The sequence below is a fragment of the Ischnura elegans genome, chromosome 11, assembly GCF_921293095.1.
Source record: "Ischnura elegans chromosome 11, ioIscEleg1.1, whole genome shotgun sequence".
In the NCBI taxonomy this organism is placed as follows: domain Eukaryota; kingdom Metazoa; phylum Arthropoda; class Insecta; order Odonata; family Coenagrionidae; genus Ischnura; species Ischnura elegans.
This window is the reverse complement of record NC_060256.1, coordinates 16,434,294-16,456,296: the sequence shown is the minus strand read 5'-3', so window position 1 is coordinate 16,456,296 and position 22,003 is coordinate 16,434,294. Positions and strand designations below refer to the sequence as shown.

General features: G+C 37.5%; 1 protein-coding gene across 5 annotated transcripts in view; it reads right to left on the bottom strand.

The window, feature by feature from the left end:
• LOC124167949 (nephrin-like) overlaps nt 1-22,003 on the bottom strand; it is a 567,792-nt gene that overhangs the window by 45,484 nt on the left and 500,305 nt on the right. For all 5 annotated transcript variants that reach the window (XR_006866796.1, XM_046546015.1, XM_046546016.1 and 2 more), the window contains exon 5: nt 9,303-9,454. Coding sequence is in view for 4 of the 5 variants with exons in the window: in XM_046546015.1 (XP_046401971.1) it covers nt 9,303-9,454 (152 nt within the window). In the remaining variant the exon portion in view is untranslated. The remainder of the gene's footprint in view (nt 1-9,302; nt 9,455-22,003) is intronic.

The following is a 22,003-nucleotide window of genomic DNA, read 5'->3' as shown; positions in this document are numbered from 1 at the left end:
AACCCGTTCTCTTTACACTAAAACAAGAAGAAAATTAAAGGATGATGATGATAATAATAATAATAATAATATTAAATGATAATGGCCTAAACGGACGACAATCACTCGATATTATTGGTGATATAAAAATTAAGTGGTCAAAAAGGAAGATATTGTATGTTACATTCATTGATATAATAAATAAATGATAATAACTTCGTCCATTCACTTCGGGGAAGAAGTGGCGAAATTGATGCACTCTGTCGTGCGTTCCGCGCCCCTCAAAATCCCCCGACTGGCCCATTATCGCATTCCCGACTGATGAGGGCGGAAGCATCCCCTCAGACTCTCACCGGCCCTGCCTTTCGCTCCCTCACAAAGCCCATAAACGATCCGCGACGGAAGAAGAGAGCCTTACCCTCTGAATAATTATTCGGCATCGTCCCGCCGCTCGGAGGAGAGCCATGGATATCCGTCCACTTAGGCCTCCGCCTGCCAAAGGAGCGCGATAATTGGAGCGGAAGACCAGCCGGCCGGCAGAGGGCGCGGAAACCCACCTACTTAATGGCCGGCCGTGGGTCAAGGGGCGCCTGCTACCGAAGGCTGCTCGCAGCCATTTGCACCCACGCAGTGCTCTTTGAGGAGCTGATGAGCGGTTAGCCCACCTTCTGCTCATCAGGCTTGCGATTAATCGAAATCATAGTCGATGTATTTTTCACAATCGACAATGCGGTGGGATCACTGAACCCAAAACAATGGAATGCTGGTCGCTAGGCAACGCGCACGGGAGCAGTTAAAGTTATGCTGACCATTGAACATGGCCAACTCCTTTGTATTTGAAATGGGAAAATGAGCAAAATTCCATCGCAAGGATAGTGCAGTCTGAGATCCAAAAAATTTCGTAAGAGATACAAGTAATTTATCTGCTTAGTCGAAACCTCATCCAAATTATGTGATATGAGAAGATTTTTTTGTTAGAGTAATTTCCCATGATTTTAAATGGAGCGGTATTCTTGAAGTTCTTCTCAAGATGGCAATTCATTGGCTTCACGAAGGGAAAGGATATCAAAATTCAATCGTTTTAAAGTTCAGTGTGCGATGTACAAAATTTTGGTTTTGATGAAAAGCATAGGGAGCTCTTCGAGGCTCTTCAATATCAAAGAGCGGTCAGTCTGCAGACTATTTGTAAGTGCACTGCACTGTATTTCCCTTCTATCCTCTGAGGGCTTGGGATAAATTGAACATATTATTGAAGATTTTGGTCGGTTACAACTGATGAAAAATAAGTAATAAGGCCAATATTATGCATAGAATACTTTCTAATAGTAGCGGGCGTAACGTGGTGGATATCCTATTTCGTAGGAGTTGAAGGAGTAAAAACTTTGCTTTATCCACATGGCGATTTACTTTGACCGACCATATTTTCGTTACAGATAACATTTTCAAGGTGGAGTTTTCAACGTTCATGTAAATTGAGGAGAACATATTTTGCATTAAAAACGGAGTGGGAGATTTTTTCCAGGTGCTGAGGGGGTGGTGGTTTGGGGTAAATGACGGTTGGGCTCACTGTGGTTCATCTAAATCTACATAATACCCCGCAAGCCGCCTAAAAGGCGTGTGGCAGGGGGTGTTAGGACACCAGCCGTTTACAGCTAAAAAAATAATGTGATCTAACAAGGTTGCGACTAGCGTTTATTAAAGTCCTTTATGGTTCGGGGGAAAAACGAATTCCCATATCTGTCCGTTCGGCAAAACATCTCTCTTAATTTATCGCTTCTATCGGACCTGGAAATATAGTGTGGCTCTAATAATATGTTCTCTGTGTCGCTCTTAAAGATATCCATTCTCAATTTTTCAAGCAATCTAAGCCTAGCGCGCAGCCTCCGAGTCTCCAACGGCTCCCAGCCTAATTCGCACAACGATTGGGGTTGGGGTGGGTGGAGAGTTGGATGAGTAAGTGGGGAAGTGGTGGAGGGTGGAGTGAGATGGATAAAGGTACTCATTAACTAGGCTTGAATCACTGTGGGTAAAACTTTCTAGCTCCTCCAGGGCGTCTAGCGTCTAATCTGATAAGTTTTCTTACCAGGCGGAAAAAGCAAAGTTTTTATTCCTTCGACTCCTAGAATACCTTGACTATGATCATACATATTTTGCTACAGTTAAAATGAACGTCTGTTGGACGTTTATCAGGAAGTAAGCCCATTGTAAGGTCAGCATGACTGATTTATGAGTTCTGCTCAGCAGATTTAAAATTTAGTAATTTTTTCGATTGAAAATGTAGTCTTTTTTTGAAAAACGGCGACAAGATGCTGTAACTGCCAATACCATTCGTCGAGTATTTTGTTTTTGTTGGCCAGCGTTTTGTTAGAATTTGTGGTCAGTTTTCAGGAGTTGATAAGCGGTAAGCCTATTGCTATTGGTGTGGGCATCAATCCAGATTACTGCCTCCTGCTCTCTGCCAACTGCGATTATTCAAAAACACAATCTATGCTTTAAGTAAGTAGGCGTTGAGATGGCAGGTTTCAATGAAGTAGTTAGGTAACGAATACCTTGCATTTTACCGTAAATTTCCGGTTAAAAAGGAAGCTTTAAAGCCATGATATGTCTACATAGAGGTGTGAATGATTTAATGTATGGATTTATTTTATTCCGTAAATTGCATAGAGGGTGACATCGAATAGTTTGATTTGGTTTTTGCCTCTCTGCTTTAGAATTGATCTTAAGAATTTGGGGATGAAATTCTTCATCCACATACGGATTCTATTGCAGGCCTTTTGGAAAATAGACCATCTGCAGTCTTTGCCCAGTGGCATAGATTTTATTTTGATGTAAAATAGCAGTAGAGGCAAAACAAAAAAAAACCTCTGTATTCAACTTCATTAAGAAAGAGCCTTTCCCCCCAGGTGAAGGAAAATACAAATACGTTTTATATGGAAACTAATAAATTAAAATGGTTAATAATATTTGATAAAAGACCTCATTAACGTTGAATATAGCATTAAAGGATTCAATTTTGCTTTCGTGTTTTGAAATATTTAATGTAATTATAAATTTGATAAGGAACTTGTTTTATTTAAAAAAATTTTATCCTCAAACCACCGGATACAGCTTTTATTGGCCATTTTACACCGGGGTGTTCAACAGATGTAACAAGTAAACGTGCACAAACGACCAAGCCTGGACCGGGGAAACCTACTCAGGCGGGACTCGAACCCGCGACCTCTTGTTTGACAGGCGAGAACGTTACCCCGCCGCCACCGAGGCCGGCCTTGGATATAATTCAGATGTACCAGTACAAAAAAGTGAACTGAGTTATTTTAAACTAGAAATAACAGTAGTTTTCTTGACTTTCATATGAAATTAAATGTCAAATAATGAAAAAACGATTTCATTGTGTTATTTCATGGTCGTAAACGATGAAAGCAGGAGAAAAATGTTTTTTTGTCTTCGCCTGGATTTCCAAGACAAAAATCACGTGATTGACATAAACGAGATTATATTTCTGTTTCCAGAAAAATAAAGCTGCCTAAGACGTTTTGCTTGCTTTCACAGTCTTTTTAATTTGAATGGACAAAAATATTCTCCATTTATTTTTTAAAAGAGTGAAAAGAAACCAAAACATAAATAACTCCAAAATAATTCACCATAACAATGATGCTTCGAAATTTCTTCCAGCTGAAAATTTCCTAAGATTCGGAATATAATAAAGAATATATTCATAGAAGCCCAAAGAAGAAAAATTTAATAATTCCTTTGTGATATATTTACGCCTATATCGATTTTCAGTCAAAACAATGGCAAATCATGAGGCAAATATTAATTCCCCAAAGAATTTTATCCAACAGGGTATGATTACATAACAAAATCCTACAAATAGGTGGCAAAAACAATTAATAAAAAATTTCATTAAGAAAAAGGTTTCATGATATGGTAGCAGCCCAACATTATAACTTTCTTCGACATTTATGAATGAAGAGGCATTATAAAAATGACTTGTAAAGAGTGCGACGGATAGTAAGTTAGGTAATATAATTAAATTTTTACCCTGACAAAATTTTGGGGACGAAGAGAATATATTAAATCTGCCACTTTTTATCCCTATCTCCTCTTTTGTGTTATCCATTGCAGATCTAGTTCATACCTTAGGATTAACAGAACTTAAAGCATGAAAGTTTCCACCGAGCTCTTGGCCAGAACACGAATACCATTTTCTATCGCCTCCTTTAATCGGGCCCATAAAAATAGTCCGCAGCGCACGAGCGTAAAAAGAAAACATGAAATCTGGCGAAACTTCACAAAGTGGACAACTTTTGGACTTGATAATTCCTTTTTTCCGCCCGGGGGTCTTTTAATCTGAAAGTCGTAAATGCATATTATAATGGCCTTCTCGCCCTATTGTCCCCGGGATGTAGGACACACCACCTCCCTCACTTCTCTCCGCCCCTCCCCGGGTCGATCTGTGACCCCGTGTTAGGCCGACCCATTGAGAGGGAGTGCCAAGACGCGGGCGGTAAAGGGCGAATGCATGTAAAAGGGGGCCAATGCTTGCATGCCCATCAAAATGCCCCCCGGGGCTTGGTCCGTTGGTTTAATCAGCGGAGGGAACCGCGTTTATGGAGAACTGATGGATTTAGACGAGGAAAAAATATTACACTCAACACCCCAGCAAGAAAAAACATAATGACCTTGCAAAGGTTAATGCGAGAAAGATTGCGATGATGATTGAACGTGCGCGAAGTATTGCGAGATAAAAATATGCGACGGCCCAAAAACGTGAAAAATCATGAATGCTGAGGAAACGCATTAAGGTGGTGAATTTGAAGATTTGTTTAGCTCTTCGAAGTACGCTAAAATAGCTTAAAATTATGAATACCGGTAAATCGTGAGCGTGAAAAAAAACATGAAAACTGAAACATTAATTATTGAGAATTTTAAATCCAGCTAAAAAAAGATAAAAATTGATACCGGTGAGCTTGGGGATGTAAACAGAGGCGCCTTGCCCTAAGCAATACAAAATAAAAGTTGTTTGGCTCTACGAATCTCTACAACAGCTATCAAATATAAACGTGTGCGAAGTAATGCAAGATAAACATTTTTGACGGCCCAAGAGCGTGAAAACAAATGAATTCTGTAGAAACCCCACAAGATGGAAAACTGAAAGAATTCTTCAGAATTTTAGACCTCACTAAAAAAACGAAATACTGTCGAAAATTGATACCAGAGAGATTGCGGTTATTTATGCAGGTGACTTGTTCGAAGTAATGCAAAATAAAAGTTGTTTAGCTCTTCCAAGACCGCTACAACAGCTATCAAAACTAAACACTGGTAGCTTGTGAGAAATTATTCAAGATAAAAATTTGCTTCGGCCCACGGACGTGAAAAAACATGAGATGTAGGAGGAAAAGTGAAAAAAATCTTCAGAATTTCAAACTCAAATAGAACACGATTTATTGGCGAAAATTGCTACCGGAGAGCTCGCGGATATAAACGCAGGTGATTTTCCCGAAGCAATCAATACATGATAAAAATTGATCAACCAAGTCGACGGACATGAGTGTGTGAATAAAATTATCACTGGAGTAACGCCACGGGGCCTTCCAAGTCTGCTACGTCACGATGCACTGGCAAATTTATATGCACAAGGACTAGCGAAGAGGAAAAAATTGACGGCCATGAGATAGAAAATAGGAATGAACTATGATGACCCAATGTAGAAAAACCATCACATTGATAATTCCTCTTTGCCACTTTGTGGTGTTTTTATTTGAAAATACTGAGAATAGTAATTATATATCATTGAAACTAATCCGAAAAAATAAAACATGCAAGTGCTTAAATATCTGAATAAAAGTATTTGTCAACATTATTGGAAACGCTGTATCGACGATTCCACCTGAACTCCTATCCAGGATTTGGAGAGCCTCGATACGAGCGGAACGCAGTTTAGTGCCAGAAAGAAAATTGAACACAGGCGACTTTACAGGGTCGTAATCGTGCGTTTGTGCACAAATTGATGCAATCCAAAAGTTTCGCGATGAATTTCAGCAAATTTATCAGATTCTAAATGTATCGCGTGAAACAGTCACAGCAAGAATTTTCTCATTTAACAGTTGATGTCAGAAAATTAAAAGAAGCTTCCCTTGAAAAATATTATAACCAACGTATATATGCGGTGTATATATTTGAGCAACAAAATGCAATAACAAGCTCAACAGGCACAATAAAACATTTTTTTAAGTCACACGAATTCGGGAAGCACTTCAAAGCGCTGGCTTCTTTGAAAACGCTTTGTTTTTATCAGTCGTTATTATGATCACGCAACAAGCTTAGCTGACTCAATTACAAAAGTTGATTTTGTCATCACGAACTTGTGCAGAAGTGCTTGCTTCGTTAAAATCGTCCAGGTTTACAGCCTTTAGAGGCCTTTTAGAAAAAAATTGATCATGCACAAAGGTTGAGAAAAAATGCCATTTCAAGTATAATGGCAATGAAATGTGAATCGCTGATACTTTAGAATCAATAATTTATTAACCACGCGGAGTTATAATATCACCAACAGAACCTAATTGAAAAAAATTAAATGGATTGAAAACATCCCTTCTCCCGTTTAACGACGTATGTATGGTTAAGACATCGTACAAAATTGTTGTTTGAAACTTTCCCTATGTTTTACGCGCAATCATGCACTTTTAACGAGTGTTTGACCATATGTTAATCGCAGAAATATGCAAAACTGTTTCCGAGAGCATGCATATTCAAAGTAGTAATTAAATTTGAAGAAAACACAGCTGTGCTACAAACTTTACGAATGTATGATGAAAATTCATTTCCCACAGATGTATGGATAAAATTAACTAGCAAACTAACGCGCAGGCAAGCGTCTGGCTGAAACACAGCTCAGACACTTTGATAAAAAATTGCCCATATGTATACTTGCTTATGGATTAAATTAATTCTTCCATTCAATGGGTGCGTGTTGGATCACCGGCAGTAAGAGATCACTCATTAAAATTATAATCCGTGAACCATGAGGTAACACATTAATATTGCATCTCATTACGTTCAGAGTGTGCGGTTATATTCCATCAATATCAATAAATTAATTGGACTTTGTAATTAGAAGAATATATCTCTAACAAATCAAAAAAAAGTAATGAGAAGCTTAGGCCAATATTATTAGCTACATATCCATTTCCATAGCATTTTATAGAGGCTATGTCTTATGGAATGGATAAAAATCTCAAGCGTCGAAATAACGGCTGATTTGATGAACTATAACTCGGCGGGAGTTAGTCTATCTGCTATTTATGTTTCTCTCCATCCACTGTAACAACTGATATTTATTGGACGAGCGTGCTGCGCCCGCTCCCAGCATGCTTCCCCCGCTCTTTTCAATGCAGATCCATAAGGGGATAGGCGCGTTTCTAATTTTAAAATGTAGAAAAAAAGGCAGGGCCTTATGTACAAATTTAATTGGAACGTTTATGTACAAATTTAGGTCAGAGGTCCTCTTTAAACACAACATTGGAAGTAATTACACTATCCTCTTTTAAACGCACATGATGACTCATACTTACGTATCAACAGGAGACTGGAATGTGGAATCAGCCGCATTTTGATAAAAGTTATTTAAAGAATGCGAGATATTGTTGCAAATGAACAAATGTATCAGTTGTTCGCCGTTAACGTCAGGACTATTTACCGTTTTTTTGTTTTTTTTTAATTATTTAAAAACCAATTTTAGGTAACAATAGCAATATTTAGGAAGTAAGATATGCCGTCGCATTTTCTCTGATAAATTCTATGCATTCTGGTACCTCATTTGTAGAGTTTGGTTGCGTACAAGTTGAGAAAAAGGTATCTATACAGTAGAAATAATATAGGAGATTGTATCTCCACTGGGTCAATATGTGTGAATAATATAGAAGATATCAGCAGGGGCAAAGAGAGAATTCCAACAAAAGAAAAATCCACTCAGAGCTGAGAATGCTAAAATATGTAGGTATAAGGAAACAATTCATCGCATGCTACATATGGGACAAGATTCTTTATGGGAGTGAGGCTTGAACGTTGAATGCTGAAGTGAGGTAAAGAGTAGAACAATTCCAGATGTGGTGCTATCGAAGAATGATAGAGATAAATGGATCGACCGAGAAAGTACTAAATGAGGAAGTGCTAATAAGAGCGGGAGAAAAAAAGAAGTCTTCAAAAACCTTACAAAAAAAACGTAACAACTTAGTTGGCCTCATCATGGCGCATGACGGCCTAATATAATCAATCGTCGAAGGATAAGTGGACGAAAGAAGGCGAAGGAAGACCTCGAATGGGTTACATAAGACCGGTTACTTAGGATGTAAAAGAGATAAAAACTCGTCAGTATGGAGAGGGTAACAGGCAGGGGCGCCGGCTTATAAAAATATTGGGGGGGGGGGCCCATATCGGAGATCTTGCCCCGGGAAGAGGTTAAATTCAAAGTGTGTCGCAGCACCGAAACACTACCATGATTCACACCACTTGATTCAGTTAACCTGCTTAACCATATAATTATTTGTTTCAAACACACATTGTTGAATTTATTTTAAAAGGTAACAATTGTCAAACATGGGAAATAAAAATAACAAATATATTTATGTGATTTCACTAAGCATAATTTAACTTAATTATTTTCTTGAATTATTGAGGGGGCTCCGCCCCCCCAAACGAATCTTTGAGGGGGCTCGGGCCCCCTCAGGCCCCATGGAGTCGGCGCCACCGGTAACAGGAAGTAGAGCGGAAGAAAAAGCTACGCCAAACCTAAGATTGTTGACTAATGATGGTGTTGAGGGTGATGGAAAACTGAAGTTTATTTCACTAATTTTTTAATATCACCTCATGACACCCAAAGAAGATGGATGGCTTCATATTTTTTATAAAAATAATCGATTTAAAAATAATATTTGTGATAAGTTTTTCCATTAACAGGTGGTAAATTTTTTTCGTCAAACTACGCCAAAATGGATGGTACTGTAAGTGAGATGCAGATGGCAAAAAAATGAGTCCAATGCATGACCCCCATAGCGTTGAACCCCGAAAGCAGCCACATTGAATTGACTGCTGTTATACAATGGATACCATTCATTCTCCTCGATGTAGCAACCGCGGGGACAAGAGAAGTCCCAGGAAGTCTACAGCTATACGGTTCGCCGAAGAATGGAGACCGCCTGGGGAAGAAAAGGACCCAGTACCACTCGGAGAAAAGATGGGAGGATGATAATGACGTTTCGGTAATGCGCTGGAGGGAGTCAAATGGAGAAGGACATTACGCGATGCCCTATTTAACTCACCCTCTCCCTCGTGTTCTTGAGCGGAATGCTTCCCTTCCACCACGTGATCACAGGCTCAGGGCGGGCTCCAACCACTTCGCATACCAGCTCATACGTGTTGTCCGCCGACAGCGGGTCGTTCTGTCCCTTCAGCCGCACCGACAGCGGACGAACTGTGAATGAAAAAAAGACATTGGATGATAAAAAATGCGTACCTGAACAAAAAAACATTCTGCACACAATTGATATGCAAGTTAGAGAAAAAATAAGTCATGCATTGTCCTCGTTATTTATTTTATTCATACATTATTACAAGAGATGCGTGAAAATCGCAAATGCGACATAGATGCGATGCGCGCAAATAAATGCGACATAGATGCGATGACTGGACTTTTATGATATTTTTCCGCAAATTTGCCTTTTCGACGGCAAAATTCGTACATTTTGTGCCGAGCGCAGTTTAAATGCTCCGCTGACACTCACCGCTAAAAGCATGTGAGCGACTGCCCAGCTACTAGTTGGCTGGGACTCTACGTGGCCGCGAACTACAAGTAGGCGCGGGCAAGCTACCCCTCCGCCACTGCACGTCTTATTCCTTAATTTATTATTGATCTGCAACATAATTATTCAAAATATTCTGTATTTTGTCATATAACTGTGTTTTACGACATTTTGCCGTCATCTAACTCATTATGAAAATAAAAAATAGGCGCTACAAAATGCGATAAACTGTTATTGAAAGTGCGATAAAATAAAAAGGAAAGTGCGATTTTCACGTATCTCTAATCATTACATATTGCATCTAGTAGGCTATTGCCTGGTGGCAGCATGAGATTTGAATAAATGAGTGAAAAGTCTATCTAGAACATAGGTTTCCGCGGTGATGGTTTGATCTATGCATTTCTTCACGGTTTTCTTCCTCGTCAGATTGTTTGGCCTGGCCGAGAGATCCAATTTGAGGTAAAGAAACTTTTAGTTAAGGAGCGCCGATACTTCCCAAAATACAAATCAAGGAAGCAATAGAAATTCAAAAAAACACCGTTGAATTTCAATAGAGAAGATGGATGCTTCCTTCACAGCGCCTAGAAAAGAGTCATCAAAGGGAGAGCCAATCACAGAGAAGCTCCCAGTCAGACAACCAATCACAGAGCAGCTCCCATCCAGCCTACGTTATATAAGCGAGGCAGAAACCAACAGCCGACACCTTCGACCTGAAGACGCTCACAGGATAGCCAGCTGCCAAACTGTTGTATACAAACAGGTTGATGCGGAAGAAAGCCCTCAAGAAATGCAGAGATCAAAAGCCTATCTATTTTTAGACGCCTTGAAGTGTGTATTTTTTTACACAGAACTAATAAGAAGAATATTTAGCCACATCAACGGCCATCTCTTATAACAATTTGATTAAATATGGCATTAAATTTCAATCAAACTCACTAATTAAAAATCACAGTTACCATTACGATACCTCCACTGTGCAAACGCTCAACAATAGCCCTTCCATTCAAATCCGCTCATCCATTACTACTAGGGCTACTAGATGAGCAGATTTGATTCGGTGGGCGATTGTTGAGCGTTTTTTTCCAGTGGAGGTATCGATAACTTATTACCATTAGTTATAACCCATGAGTTTAGAGGTAGTTGGTTAGTTGTGCATTTAATCTATTTAGGAAATAGTATTTAGATGAATACATTTTTGCCCAGGCATGGAAAATTTGTTACAATAATAACCTAATTTTTGCGTCAAATGAACCTGTTTGACGTGGATGATAGACTTGCCTCAATTTCAATCGATTTTATCTTTGCCTCGAAAGCTAAAATATCGTATTGTTTACGTTGAAGGCAATTTTTTCACATTCACGCTCCAAATACTAATTTTTGATTGACAATCAGCGGAGTAAACCTGTACGCAGTTTTAGGTAACCGCGATCCGTTACAAATTAGAATATAGAAATATAATTCCAAAATTAAAATCGCTTGCTTGAAAACATCTGCGAGGTATTTTCGCTGATGATTCCGGCCTTGTCTTTCCTCGTTCCACAGGTAAGGCTAAGAGGATTACTTGACGTGAATTCTTTGCACCAATATCAATCGTAAATATGTATAAAAGAAGATTCCACCATTGAATAAAAACCCAACTCAAAATACATCCTTAAATGAAAATGATGCGAGACGTACAGAAAAGAGATATGAGGGGAAAAGAAACATGTATTCATTCAATTCGAGTCTATGCAAAGGTCCGATGAAAGATAAGCTCACTGAGGGACTTAATTTAAGGGAAATTCAGCAAATTTGACGACGAAAGGACGCGTAGGCATCGTTTCATTCATGGACCTTCAATCTCTGAACCATCATACCACGCAATAAATAGGGTTTAATGATACGCAATGCTTTCGCGATGCAACTACTCGCAATAAATTTAGACTCAGCAGTGTGACTTAGTAGTTCATAGATATTTGATATAACGCGAAGAAAAATGCATGCTTTAGACTTAATCTCATAAAACACGATGGATGCGTAAATCTAAGGTACTCGGACAAATAATGGTAAGTGAAAAAAATACACTGCAGTTTCAAGTTATACGTGAATTGTGAAATGGAGTGCTAGACTCATATTCGATCGATTTTGTGATAGTTTTGAAGTCTATCATCATACTGCTGGCACTTGAATGTAATCTATTGTTCATGATGAGCGCAAATAACCCACGTTTGTTGAAGTCGATTACTAGATAAGAAAGATATAACTCAAAAGATATAACACGTGGAAAATATAACCCAAAAGTTAATTCATCATTTTAATTTGGAACTTATATATTATTAATTCTAATAGTACAAAATAATGGAAATAAAACCACGCCATAGGGATATGGATGAGTCAAATCGCTTAGGACTACATACGCGGAGGTTTTTCTAAGATAAAAAATGTTTCCCAGAGGTAACAGCCGGCTGCTTCAACTGGCAAAAATTAACGCCTATGAAACGTGACATCGTTCCCGCAGTGAACCAACGTGGTAAATTTACACCGGAAAATTTTTCTTTACTTCCAGTCTCAATATTTACTTTTCGAAATATATTTTTTAATTATTCCATGACAGAAATCAGTACACACTTTCCAACCCAAATAAATAATTTGCAATCATGAAATGGAGCAGAAATGTTAAATTCCTCTTAATGGATTTAGTTTGAAAGTATTTTTCACTAGGTCATTTGAAGAAATAAGGCTTACACTCCTCTACGTATTTATACTTCAGTATCTTAGTGCATAAATAAACTCTACGGAATAATGACAAGAAATTCATCAAATTTAACTGTGCATTTAAAAAATCTGGCCGAAAACTATTGTTGGAATTGTAATGTTAGAAACTGATGATTTTACTTCAAACGGCATGGTGATAATGCTCAATTTTACATAAATGCAAAATAAGAAAACGTAATTAGAACAGATGTTCATATAAAATTTCGGTATTATCAAGTAAGACAAATATTTTTATCATACATTAACACAATTACGGATTGAATCACGGAAAACATAATAACACTTACTTTACTTATTAAAACTTAAATCAAAATCATATAACAAGTCCTAATAAAAGCGCTCATTAGAAGGTAACAGTAATTAAATAAATCTTGTTCAATGAAAATATAAATCACCTATGACAATAACTCGTTCCAAGTCCTCCGGAGCATTATTGTACGACTTCTTCGACTAAAATCATGAGTTCAAAATAAGGTATAATAAAGTCACGAGGGTTAAAAAAAATTAACTTTCGGAGAATGAAGTAGAGTGAATCCACTCTTTATGTCCACATTTTTATAATATTCCATTAGCCCTACCCTAACTGAAAGGCATTCATATTGAGTAATGGGAGAATTAAAATAAGATATTATAGCGCCTGAGTGAAATTATTTCATGACGCGTGAATTTAATAAGTTTAAAAAAATTAGGCAGGGAATATTTAGCTAAGAGGATTGAAAGAATTTATTAATATTCCTTTCTCCTTGTTAAAAAAATGCCTTCTGACATCAGCTCCTTTGTTGGAGAGAAACACTTGACGACAAAAAACAACTTATTATGCTTACTCAAGCATATACTTCAGTAGAAAAAAATTAATTTCATTTTCCTCAAAGGCATAAGATGAAAATAATTTACTTTCAGAATTTCCCTCTGAAGACAGAAAAGAGTTGGAAATTATATAGTCTGCCTTAAAACTCTGGAACTGCAAATAAGCTTCACCAGTGATTACCAATGAAGCAATACTCGACACCTCCAGCGTATGATAAGCTGTTGTTTTTTTGGGATCCGAGATTATACCTTATCTTCGGCTGCTTCAGTTTCTTTACTATAGAAAGATACCCAGAAGCAGCAACACTACGGCACTAAAAGAAAATTTAGCCCATAAGGCTCAAATGTAAATCTCTTAGATATTTATTTCTAAAACTATACCCGAAATGTGGCTACAAAAATTTGACGCCTAGTTAAAAGTATTATCATTGGTGATGGGGCCGGAGTTTAAAAAAAATATAATTATGACATTTAGACGAAACTGAGTATATTAGAGGTTACACGAGAAACTCTAAATAAAACTTGTACTGTAATTTTTTCCAATAACATATCTCGGATTTAACTTAAAATCTGAGGGATGAAGTCCGTTTTTAAATACAAAATTATTATATCAATGCGGAGAAAATTCAGAGCTGATAACGGGTATTTTCTTGGAAAAAAAGTATTCCTTGTGATGATATTTACTTTCAGACGGAGTCATTCAGCGGTGATAGCGCCATACATTTGACTTTTCATTCGAGATAAACAGGCCGAAGGAAGTTGGAATATAACCTTTTAGTTCTAAGATATCCAACTGCTAATTCATTAGACTTATCATAATGAAATGAAATAAAACATTAGATACCCCGTTCATGTTTTAGATTCATTAATCGGAAAAACCTCTGCACGTTAATCTGATATCACTTTATTAAGTCGATAAGCCATCTCTGTTCCATTCCATTGAAAGGATAAATTTTTCCGACTCCTTAAGTATCCTCTATGTATCCGTAAAACAAATTCGGCGGTGTATCCCCATGATTCACACTTTAACTCTTCTCCATTTTTCTACTGCAGACTGGTTTGTAGCTGCTTTTCATACCAAGATATCCAATAAGTATTCATCATAAGGTGAAATGGTTTAAAAAATTCCTGTGCTTACTTTTTCCACAAACATAAGTCAAATTTCCTTGATCCGTCGAATTAAATGGTTATGGGAAGTTTCCATTGCCTCCAAAATACGCATATTTCTAAGATAAAATTTTCACCCTGAATGATGGTCTGATGCTACTTTTTTCCGATTACATCCTATTTTTTTGAAACTTCATCATTCATTTTTTATTACTTTCACGAATTAATAACCTTATAATTTTACTCATGTGAACATATATTTGTCTTAGAAAAGTTTTTACGTAACTGCTATAAAATTCTCTGCCCAGTATTTCCAACAGATAAACGCATTGCCATACCTTACCCGCAAGGATTTCCTATATCCTTCATATTTCATGAGTGAAAAATCTAGTCCAGAAAACGAAACGGCACGATATAACGTTTTTTTTGTGAAGTAAGTCTAGAATTGTAATTTTTAATGAAAATTGAAGATCAAGACAGTCATTATTATAATCAAGGAATAATTTTGCCTCCATGTTAGACGATTGGATGATACAAACCTCCCTCGTCTACAAACTGGTTAGCAGTACGATATAACATATTTGGTGAGGAAGGCCTTAGAATTTTTCTTATTAGTAAAAATGGGAGATCAAAAGACCATTATTATAATCATGACAAGAATGAGGAATTGAATGAAGCTGAGAAATAATTTTGTCTCCTTGTTACATGATTGGATGATACGAACTTTCCTCGTCTACGAACTGGACACGAGAGTAAATAACATTCATTCCTGGCACGCCCTGCATACTTCTGCCCATTTTTTTCTTTTACTGGGAGCAGGGGGAAATTCATGGAATCCTGGAGTCATAAGGAGACCTAAGTCTTGCACTCGCGTGCATCCAGGAACTTCACGTGACATATTTGCACCGGCAGCGCCAACGCGGTGACGGGGTCACGAAACATAACTCATTTTTTGCTCACCCCACTACGATGACCACCTAGAGTAACTCAAAAGATTTTTCTTTCATCAGGATAAGGCACGAGGAATCAATTTTCTCCCTCTCTTTCTCTACATCTCTCTAGCTCGTGGGTCGAAGTAAATTTCAGGTTACACGGCGAAAGAACATTGCATAAAATATTCAGGTGCAAAAGACCCCCTTTAGATGGTAATCACTTTGCGGCTGGGAGCACGGCAAAGGAAAAGGGTCTCTCCCTCCCTTCCCTCTAGGGATAGATTAGGAGCTGGTAGTTTTCAAGCCGGTTGAGCTACGCATGTCCGTAATCAGGGGCACGAACGCGGATAATTATCCTGTTTAGCTTTTAATACAGAGTCCCCCCTGAATATTCATTTGGAAAATTGCGGTTTCATAGGCAAGCCCCTGAGGAGGGCAAAAATTATTATTTTGAGCAAAACATGAAGCCACGAGATTGAAATAATCACGCCGGCGTGCCTACATTTAATTGTCGCGAGAATCGAGTAAGAACCCGGATACCTAAATAATTGGAGCAATTAATATTTTAGCCTCTCAAATTGTATAACAGAAATGATAGCCCCAATTAACGTTTAGTGATGTGCACCGGCTGCAGTGAACATGACAGTTACGGTATGATGGATTGGTCACGGAAAAATATTATTACAAAAAGCAATTTAAAACTCATACTCAATCATATTGCCTTATAAAAATATGACCTTCATGAAAATTTTAGTGAGCTTAATATTTGCTCTGAAAGCATCACCACAAAAAATTCTAGCCGGTGAATCATTTAAAAATTATAATTAAACTTCTTTATCGTACTGTAGAACAATTAGGGACGTGCTTTCTCACTTTAATCTTTATTAGAAATATAAAAATGAAGCAGATACACTATGCATATGACATTAATGGACAGTTTGAATACATGTAGAGATAATTATCCGTATTTCATCCCGACCTTCAACAGGATGCCTAGCACTGGAAAAGTTCAATAATCCCATGCATGCATCTGCATGATCTGTAACTGCTAGCAAAAACTTGCACGGATTTTGATTAAGACATGCTGCGTACATATCTGATAACTCTTCATTTAGGCGTCCGTCAGCTGGGATTACTCGTGCAGTAATGAGAAGGCAAAAAGCCTTCTTATTGCTGCACGTTAAACAAAATAATATGGAGCTGAAGCAATATTATTCCTTTGAAAAGATTCGATTAACAATACGCGTTTTTAAACAAAGGTTTACGGATAACGATGAAATAATTTCTACTCACTTCGCTAATTTATCTGGAAATCTAATAATGTTTTAATAGGCAAATACAAATAAAGAATATTTTTGCTAATATTACATGAATCCTCCTCCAATATCCTCCAATAGCTGCAATATATATATATATTTAAGAAATGCCTCTAACTGAATCTAGCGTAAGCAAAGCAAAAAAGAGTATTCAAAAGTATGAGTTAACTCGAATAGCCCATAAAAATTGCAACCTAGTTGAAAACGGTATGCACATCCATCGTTTCACATGAAAACTATAGCACAGACATCGAAAAAATCCGTACACTACCTCCAGGAAATATAATCACTGGACACATTTTATCGTCGCAAAATCCAAGAAATGTAAGAACCGATCGAATAACAATATTTTCTCAATCGGAAATGCGCCATCAAACACTGTTTCTTTACTTTTCCTGTTAGTACAGAAAGGGTCGCCAGAAGCACAGAACGAAACTACATGTCATCAGAACAGAAGCAAACGTAAATGTTGGCATTCAAGAGCACCACACACGTCAGTATCCCCACAAAACTCCGATGCGACTTTCAAATCCGACGCTGAGGTTTCGAGGAAAACTTTTACCGGAGAAGTCCGCCGAAGGAAAAAACGAGGAGAAAGAATATCGCCCCGACTTTCTCCAAACTATTTGCAGAGCACGTAAAACAAACAGAGCGGCTGGCATGGCGAACTGGAGGGAACGCACCACAGGGGGTTAAATGGAAAGAAATGCGGGCGATATGGGGAGGAGATTGGAGGATAAATAAGGGAGAAAATTCAGGGTTTGGTGAAGAAGAAGAAAAAAAGGAAGGAGGAAGAGTTTGGGTCAGGGAAGATACACAGTGGAAAATTCACCAGGGAAACTCAGGTAGAGTCAGTCCGAGTGTTCATGTAGGGTGAAGCATTAGGGAAGTTGAGAACGAATCCAAATTGATTCTCACCCATTTCGTCACATAAAATGTTACTCATGCGATAAATTGGCGTTGGTACAAAGTTTTATCAGGAATCTGGAAAGTGATATTTGATATTCATAAAAGAATCAATTTACATAGATAAAAAATACCTATCCTACTTTTCGAATAGAAGAGGTAAAAATACTGTATCTGAAAACTGATTCAGTAAAACATTTTATTCCCTCGGTCATTCTTCAAAGGGAAGATATTCATTACAAAATGGCTCTACCCACTTTAGAGGTACCATTGAAAATTATGAAGTGACATTTGGGAGGAACATACGCATTGAAACACAAAAGTATGCGGAAAATTCAATAAGGAAATATGAAACTATTAATGTCATTAATATCAAATTAAACGAGGAAAAGCTAAGCAAAAGCATGATTAGCGCTTGAACAGGAAAAGTTGTTTTTCATTCGCAAAAGGCTTCCTTGAATCTTAATTTGGAAATTAAGAGGCACTAAAATATAATCAGGAATAAAAATGACGCCAAATTGCGAATAAAACATTTAAAATGAGAGGAAACAAATGAATGAATAAACCAATAAAAGGGGAATGCTCTTGGCTGCAAAGCAAGAGTAATATATATGAAAATAATAGTAACTCATGAAAATTAATTCCCTCGGGAGAAAAAGGATGAGACTAAATAAGGCTGGAGACCAAAGGCAAAAAAAGAATAAAAAACGATGAGACTAAAGGATAAGACATTTGGAGTGGGGGTTCGTAACACCTGATCTTGAACTCTTGTTTGCTACCCCCTTGATGTAAATGACTCTGAAAGGGGGGGTGAAGGAAAACCATCGCAAAATTTAATCGTTATCAATGCTCTCCCCCGTTTTTGATATCACTCAGAGATTCAACCCGAATGTTGGTTTGGATGGGTGAGGTTAGCGCTCACTCCGGACTGAGTCTCAGGCGCGTTAACATTCAGGGTGGGGGGGGGCAATGATTTTCTCCGGGCCACCTCGATTTTCGAGGAATTTTTTCCGGGGGTGTCCAAAAACTTCATCCGGGATTTGAACCCAAGACTCATTGATCAGCAGCCAAGCGCGCCATCCACTCGACTACCACATCGGATCGCAACAACCTCTAGGACTTCGTTTTTCTCTCAATTAATAACTTGGTTCCATTGATTCTACTCATCATTGCCATGCACTGGTACTTATTTATTAAGGTACATTTAAATCTGAAAATGATCTAACTGTATAGCTTAATATTTTTAAGTAAAAATATTTCTACGACTTAGGCAAAAAAAATTGAAATTTTTGATAGAGACTAAGGCAAAGAGTCTTGACACAACATTTATGATTATGCCTATGTTTCTTATGAATATTATGTCATAAATTATGATATCGTTACGCAATACGTAACTGGTATACAAATTCATATCCTACACTCAAAAATAAAAAATCATCTTTAATTATTAATTACAAATAGAGTGCTTCAGTAAGGGAAGCATTAATATAAAATATATCGTATGATACGAGACACGATGTTGTCCAAGTTCTTAATAATATTAAAATGAGACATTGCAATATTTCCACAGGATTCACTAGACTTAAAAAATGTCGAAATGTGTACTATAAATTTAATGAGGCAGTTGGCCGTTTGAGATGATAAATTTAACGATTGATGAACGAAAAGGACAAAAAAATTCATATCAAGAACATCAAGCAGCAAGGCAGTGAAAGGAAAGATTTGGGACAAGAAAGCACCTTTCATGCTTCATACAAAGCGTGATACGATGCCGTTTGGGACCCCACAGAGATGCTCGCCAATGAAAAGGTCAGGCGAAGATAGTAGGATGAAAGGGATGACTTGAGGTTGTGAGGAGAATTCATGAAATGCTGCTAGTGGGACGAAGTAAAAGGAGAGGGGAGTGGTGGGAGACGGCCAAGGGAATAAATTTGAGCCATTCCGGTTAGAAAGTTTTTTATATCGATACTGACGAATGATGGCATAGATATTAGAACCGTGTGGTACGGTATATGGAGGAGACAACCGACAGCGTCATTTGCACCATGAGGGAAGGATTGGAAAGGAAGGGTGGAGAGAAACCCGGCGTTGTGATTGACCTTTAACCTTACCACGGGCGCAATATTGGAATTGCTGAGTTCAGGCGTAATGTTCCTGACAGGCACAGATGTGAAAAACATTATTTATTCTTAGCATGGCTCAGTGGTTCACCTTTTAAGTTTAAAGCACAAATTATTAGTGTAAACGAATAATAAAATGATGTCTTGTATGTCTTGATTGGTCGATTGGCGATATAAGGAATTTATGATTACGCCTTTTATTTACGCTGCTATATTTATGACTGAGCTATAACTGTGTAATTACGTATTTAAAGGTGTAAAATTTATTATATAGCTATTGAACTATGTCATCTAACTTGCCAGATTGTAGAAGATTGTAGAAACAATTTGAAACCTTTCAATAAGCCACGCGGTACAGAAGTATGTCAATATGCAAAAAAGGCGTTAAAAAATGTTCCTTTGACCGACGGATGGTAAAACAGATTTTTAGCTAAAATAATCTCAATTTAAAGGCTAATCGTAAGTAGAAAACAAAGATTCTATTGAAAACGATTGAAAATCTAGCGAAATAATTATATTGTGTGGAGTCTTGATTCAATTTTCAGTTTGACGGCAGAAAAGGGAGGGCATTCTATCCTTAATAGTGACTTAAAGATAATGACAACGAGGAATCCAATGAATTTTATATGAAAAAAAAACAATATTTTAAACTGATTTTTTGTTTAGCGCTAAGCGCGTTTTGCTTAAGTTTAGAGGAAAAACAGTTTCTGAGAATTTTCCGGGGCGTAACTTTCTCCTCTCTTTACGTTGTTTATGCAATTTGACCCTTATGAGAGCTTCGCAAAAGAGCCCGAGGAAGGAGTGGATTTATTTTTAATGAGAGTATCTTTTTTGGAATTGAAGTTGTTTTTGTTGAGCCTTTCCTGAAGAGCCCAATGATATTTTAAAGGCAGAGCTATACATTTTTTTCTCCCTCCTGTTTTCATACATAATAACTTTCATTCTGATTTAGCGTCCATAACTCCATTTAGATCACCTTTGAATTTCTAAGGAATTCGTATAGAATTTTTAACAGCTTCTAATTGAATTCAACATATATTTCCTTTCCAAATATATTTGGTGGTTTTTTCATTGGCATAGCGTGAATGAATACTGAAATATGTAACATTATCAGTGTTACCTTTATTTAAATTAACTGCTGATATTTGCCAATACCGAGTCTGCATTCGAGTTCATTGCACACGCGTGACATACGCTGATCTTTTTTTCATGTACAGATGCTCGCAAAAACCGTTAGAAATGTAGGACAATTTTTTTCAACTTTTACTTTTCCATGGGGCTACCATCACCGTGGTCTGAAATTAGAAGCTACGATTGAATAATTGGTACGAAGGAAAACAATAGGGTTTTGTACCCCCAAGGGGAGCTTACATGTGCTGTAGACGTTTCAGAGGAAACCGACCTTGAATGATATTTCATAGAAAATGTAGGGTGCACTTGGCTCATTCCGTCGGATGAGACAGAATGATGGAGGCCTAAGTGTCTTTCACCAAGAACACCAAGGGTGCCTACATCTCCAACGCTTCCAACCCTTCACTCGTGAGGAAAATGAGGGACAAAATTCTGAGGTGAAAGGAGTCAATTGAAGATGGGGGTACATTTAAGGGGAAGTTATGTATTGAAGAAAATTTAGAACGTACTTTTAACATACTTAATGATTTCAGGCCACAATTAATACCACAAACATTGCCAAAGTTTTGTGAAAAATTGTCATGAAAGAAATGACAAAATTATGCTACTTATGCACCCGAGTTTTGGCAAATTATATCAACAAAAATTAAGAAATTTAATGATACTTCAGTTCGATGCGTCAGACCAAACTCAAAACTCGTATGTGAAGATGAGATCATTTGTTTAAAAAAATGGAACGTCATTTACAGTGAAATTCGCATAAATTTATCACTGCCATAAAAAATAAAAAATCACGAATTACAAAACTGCAAAATATATTTGGCGCTGTAGTGCGAGCGGCACCACTGATTGGTAAATGTATGGGTTCCTGGCAGGCTACACTCGGGTACTATCAGAGGAGGTGGCACAAAAATATTTAAGCTGGTGGACAACGCCGTTCGGCAGGCGAGAGCTAGTTTGTCAGTGTTTCGGGATTGCTGCCGCTGTATGTGGAGGGAATACGCTAAATGACCACTGCAAGGATAAAGGGAGAAATTCGATGACAATATACGGGATATTAATTTAAATTATGAAATAATAAATGCGATCTTGCATGTATACTGTAAACATAATTCGATATAATAATAATAATATCGTTTATTTTCGTA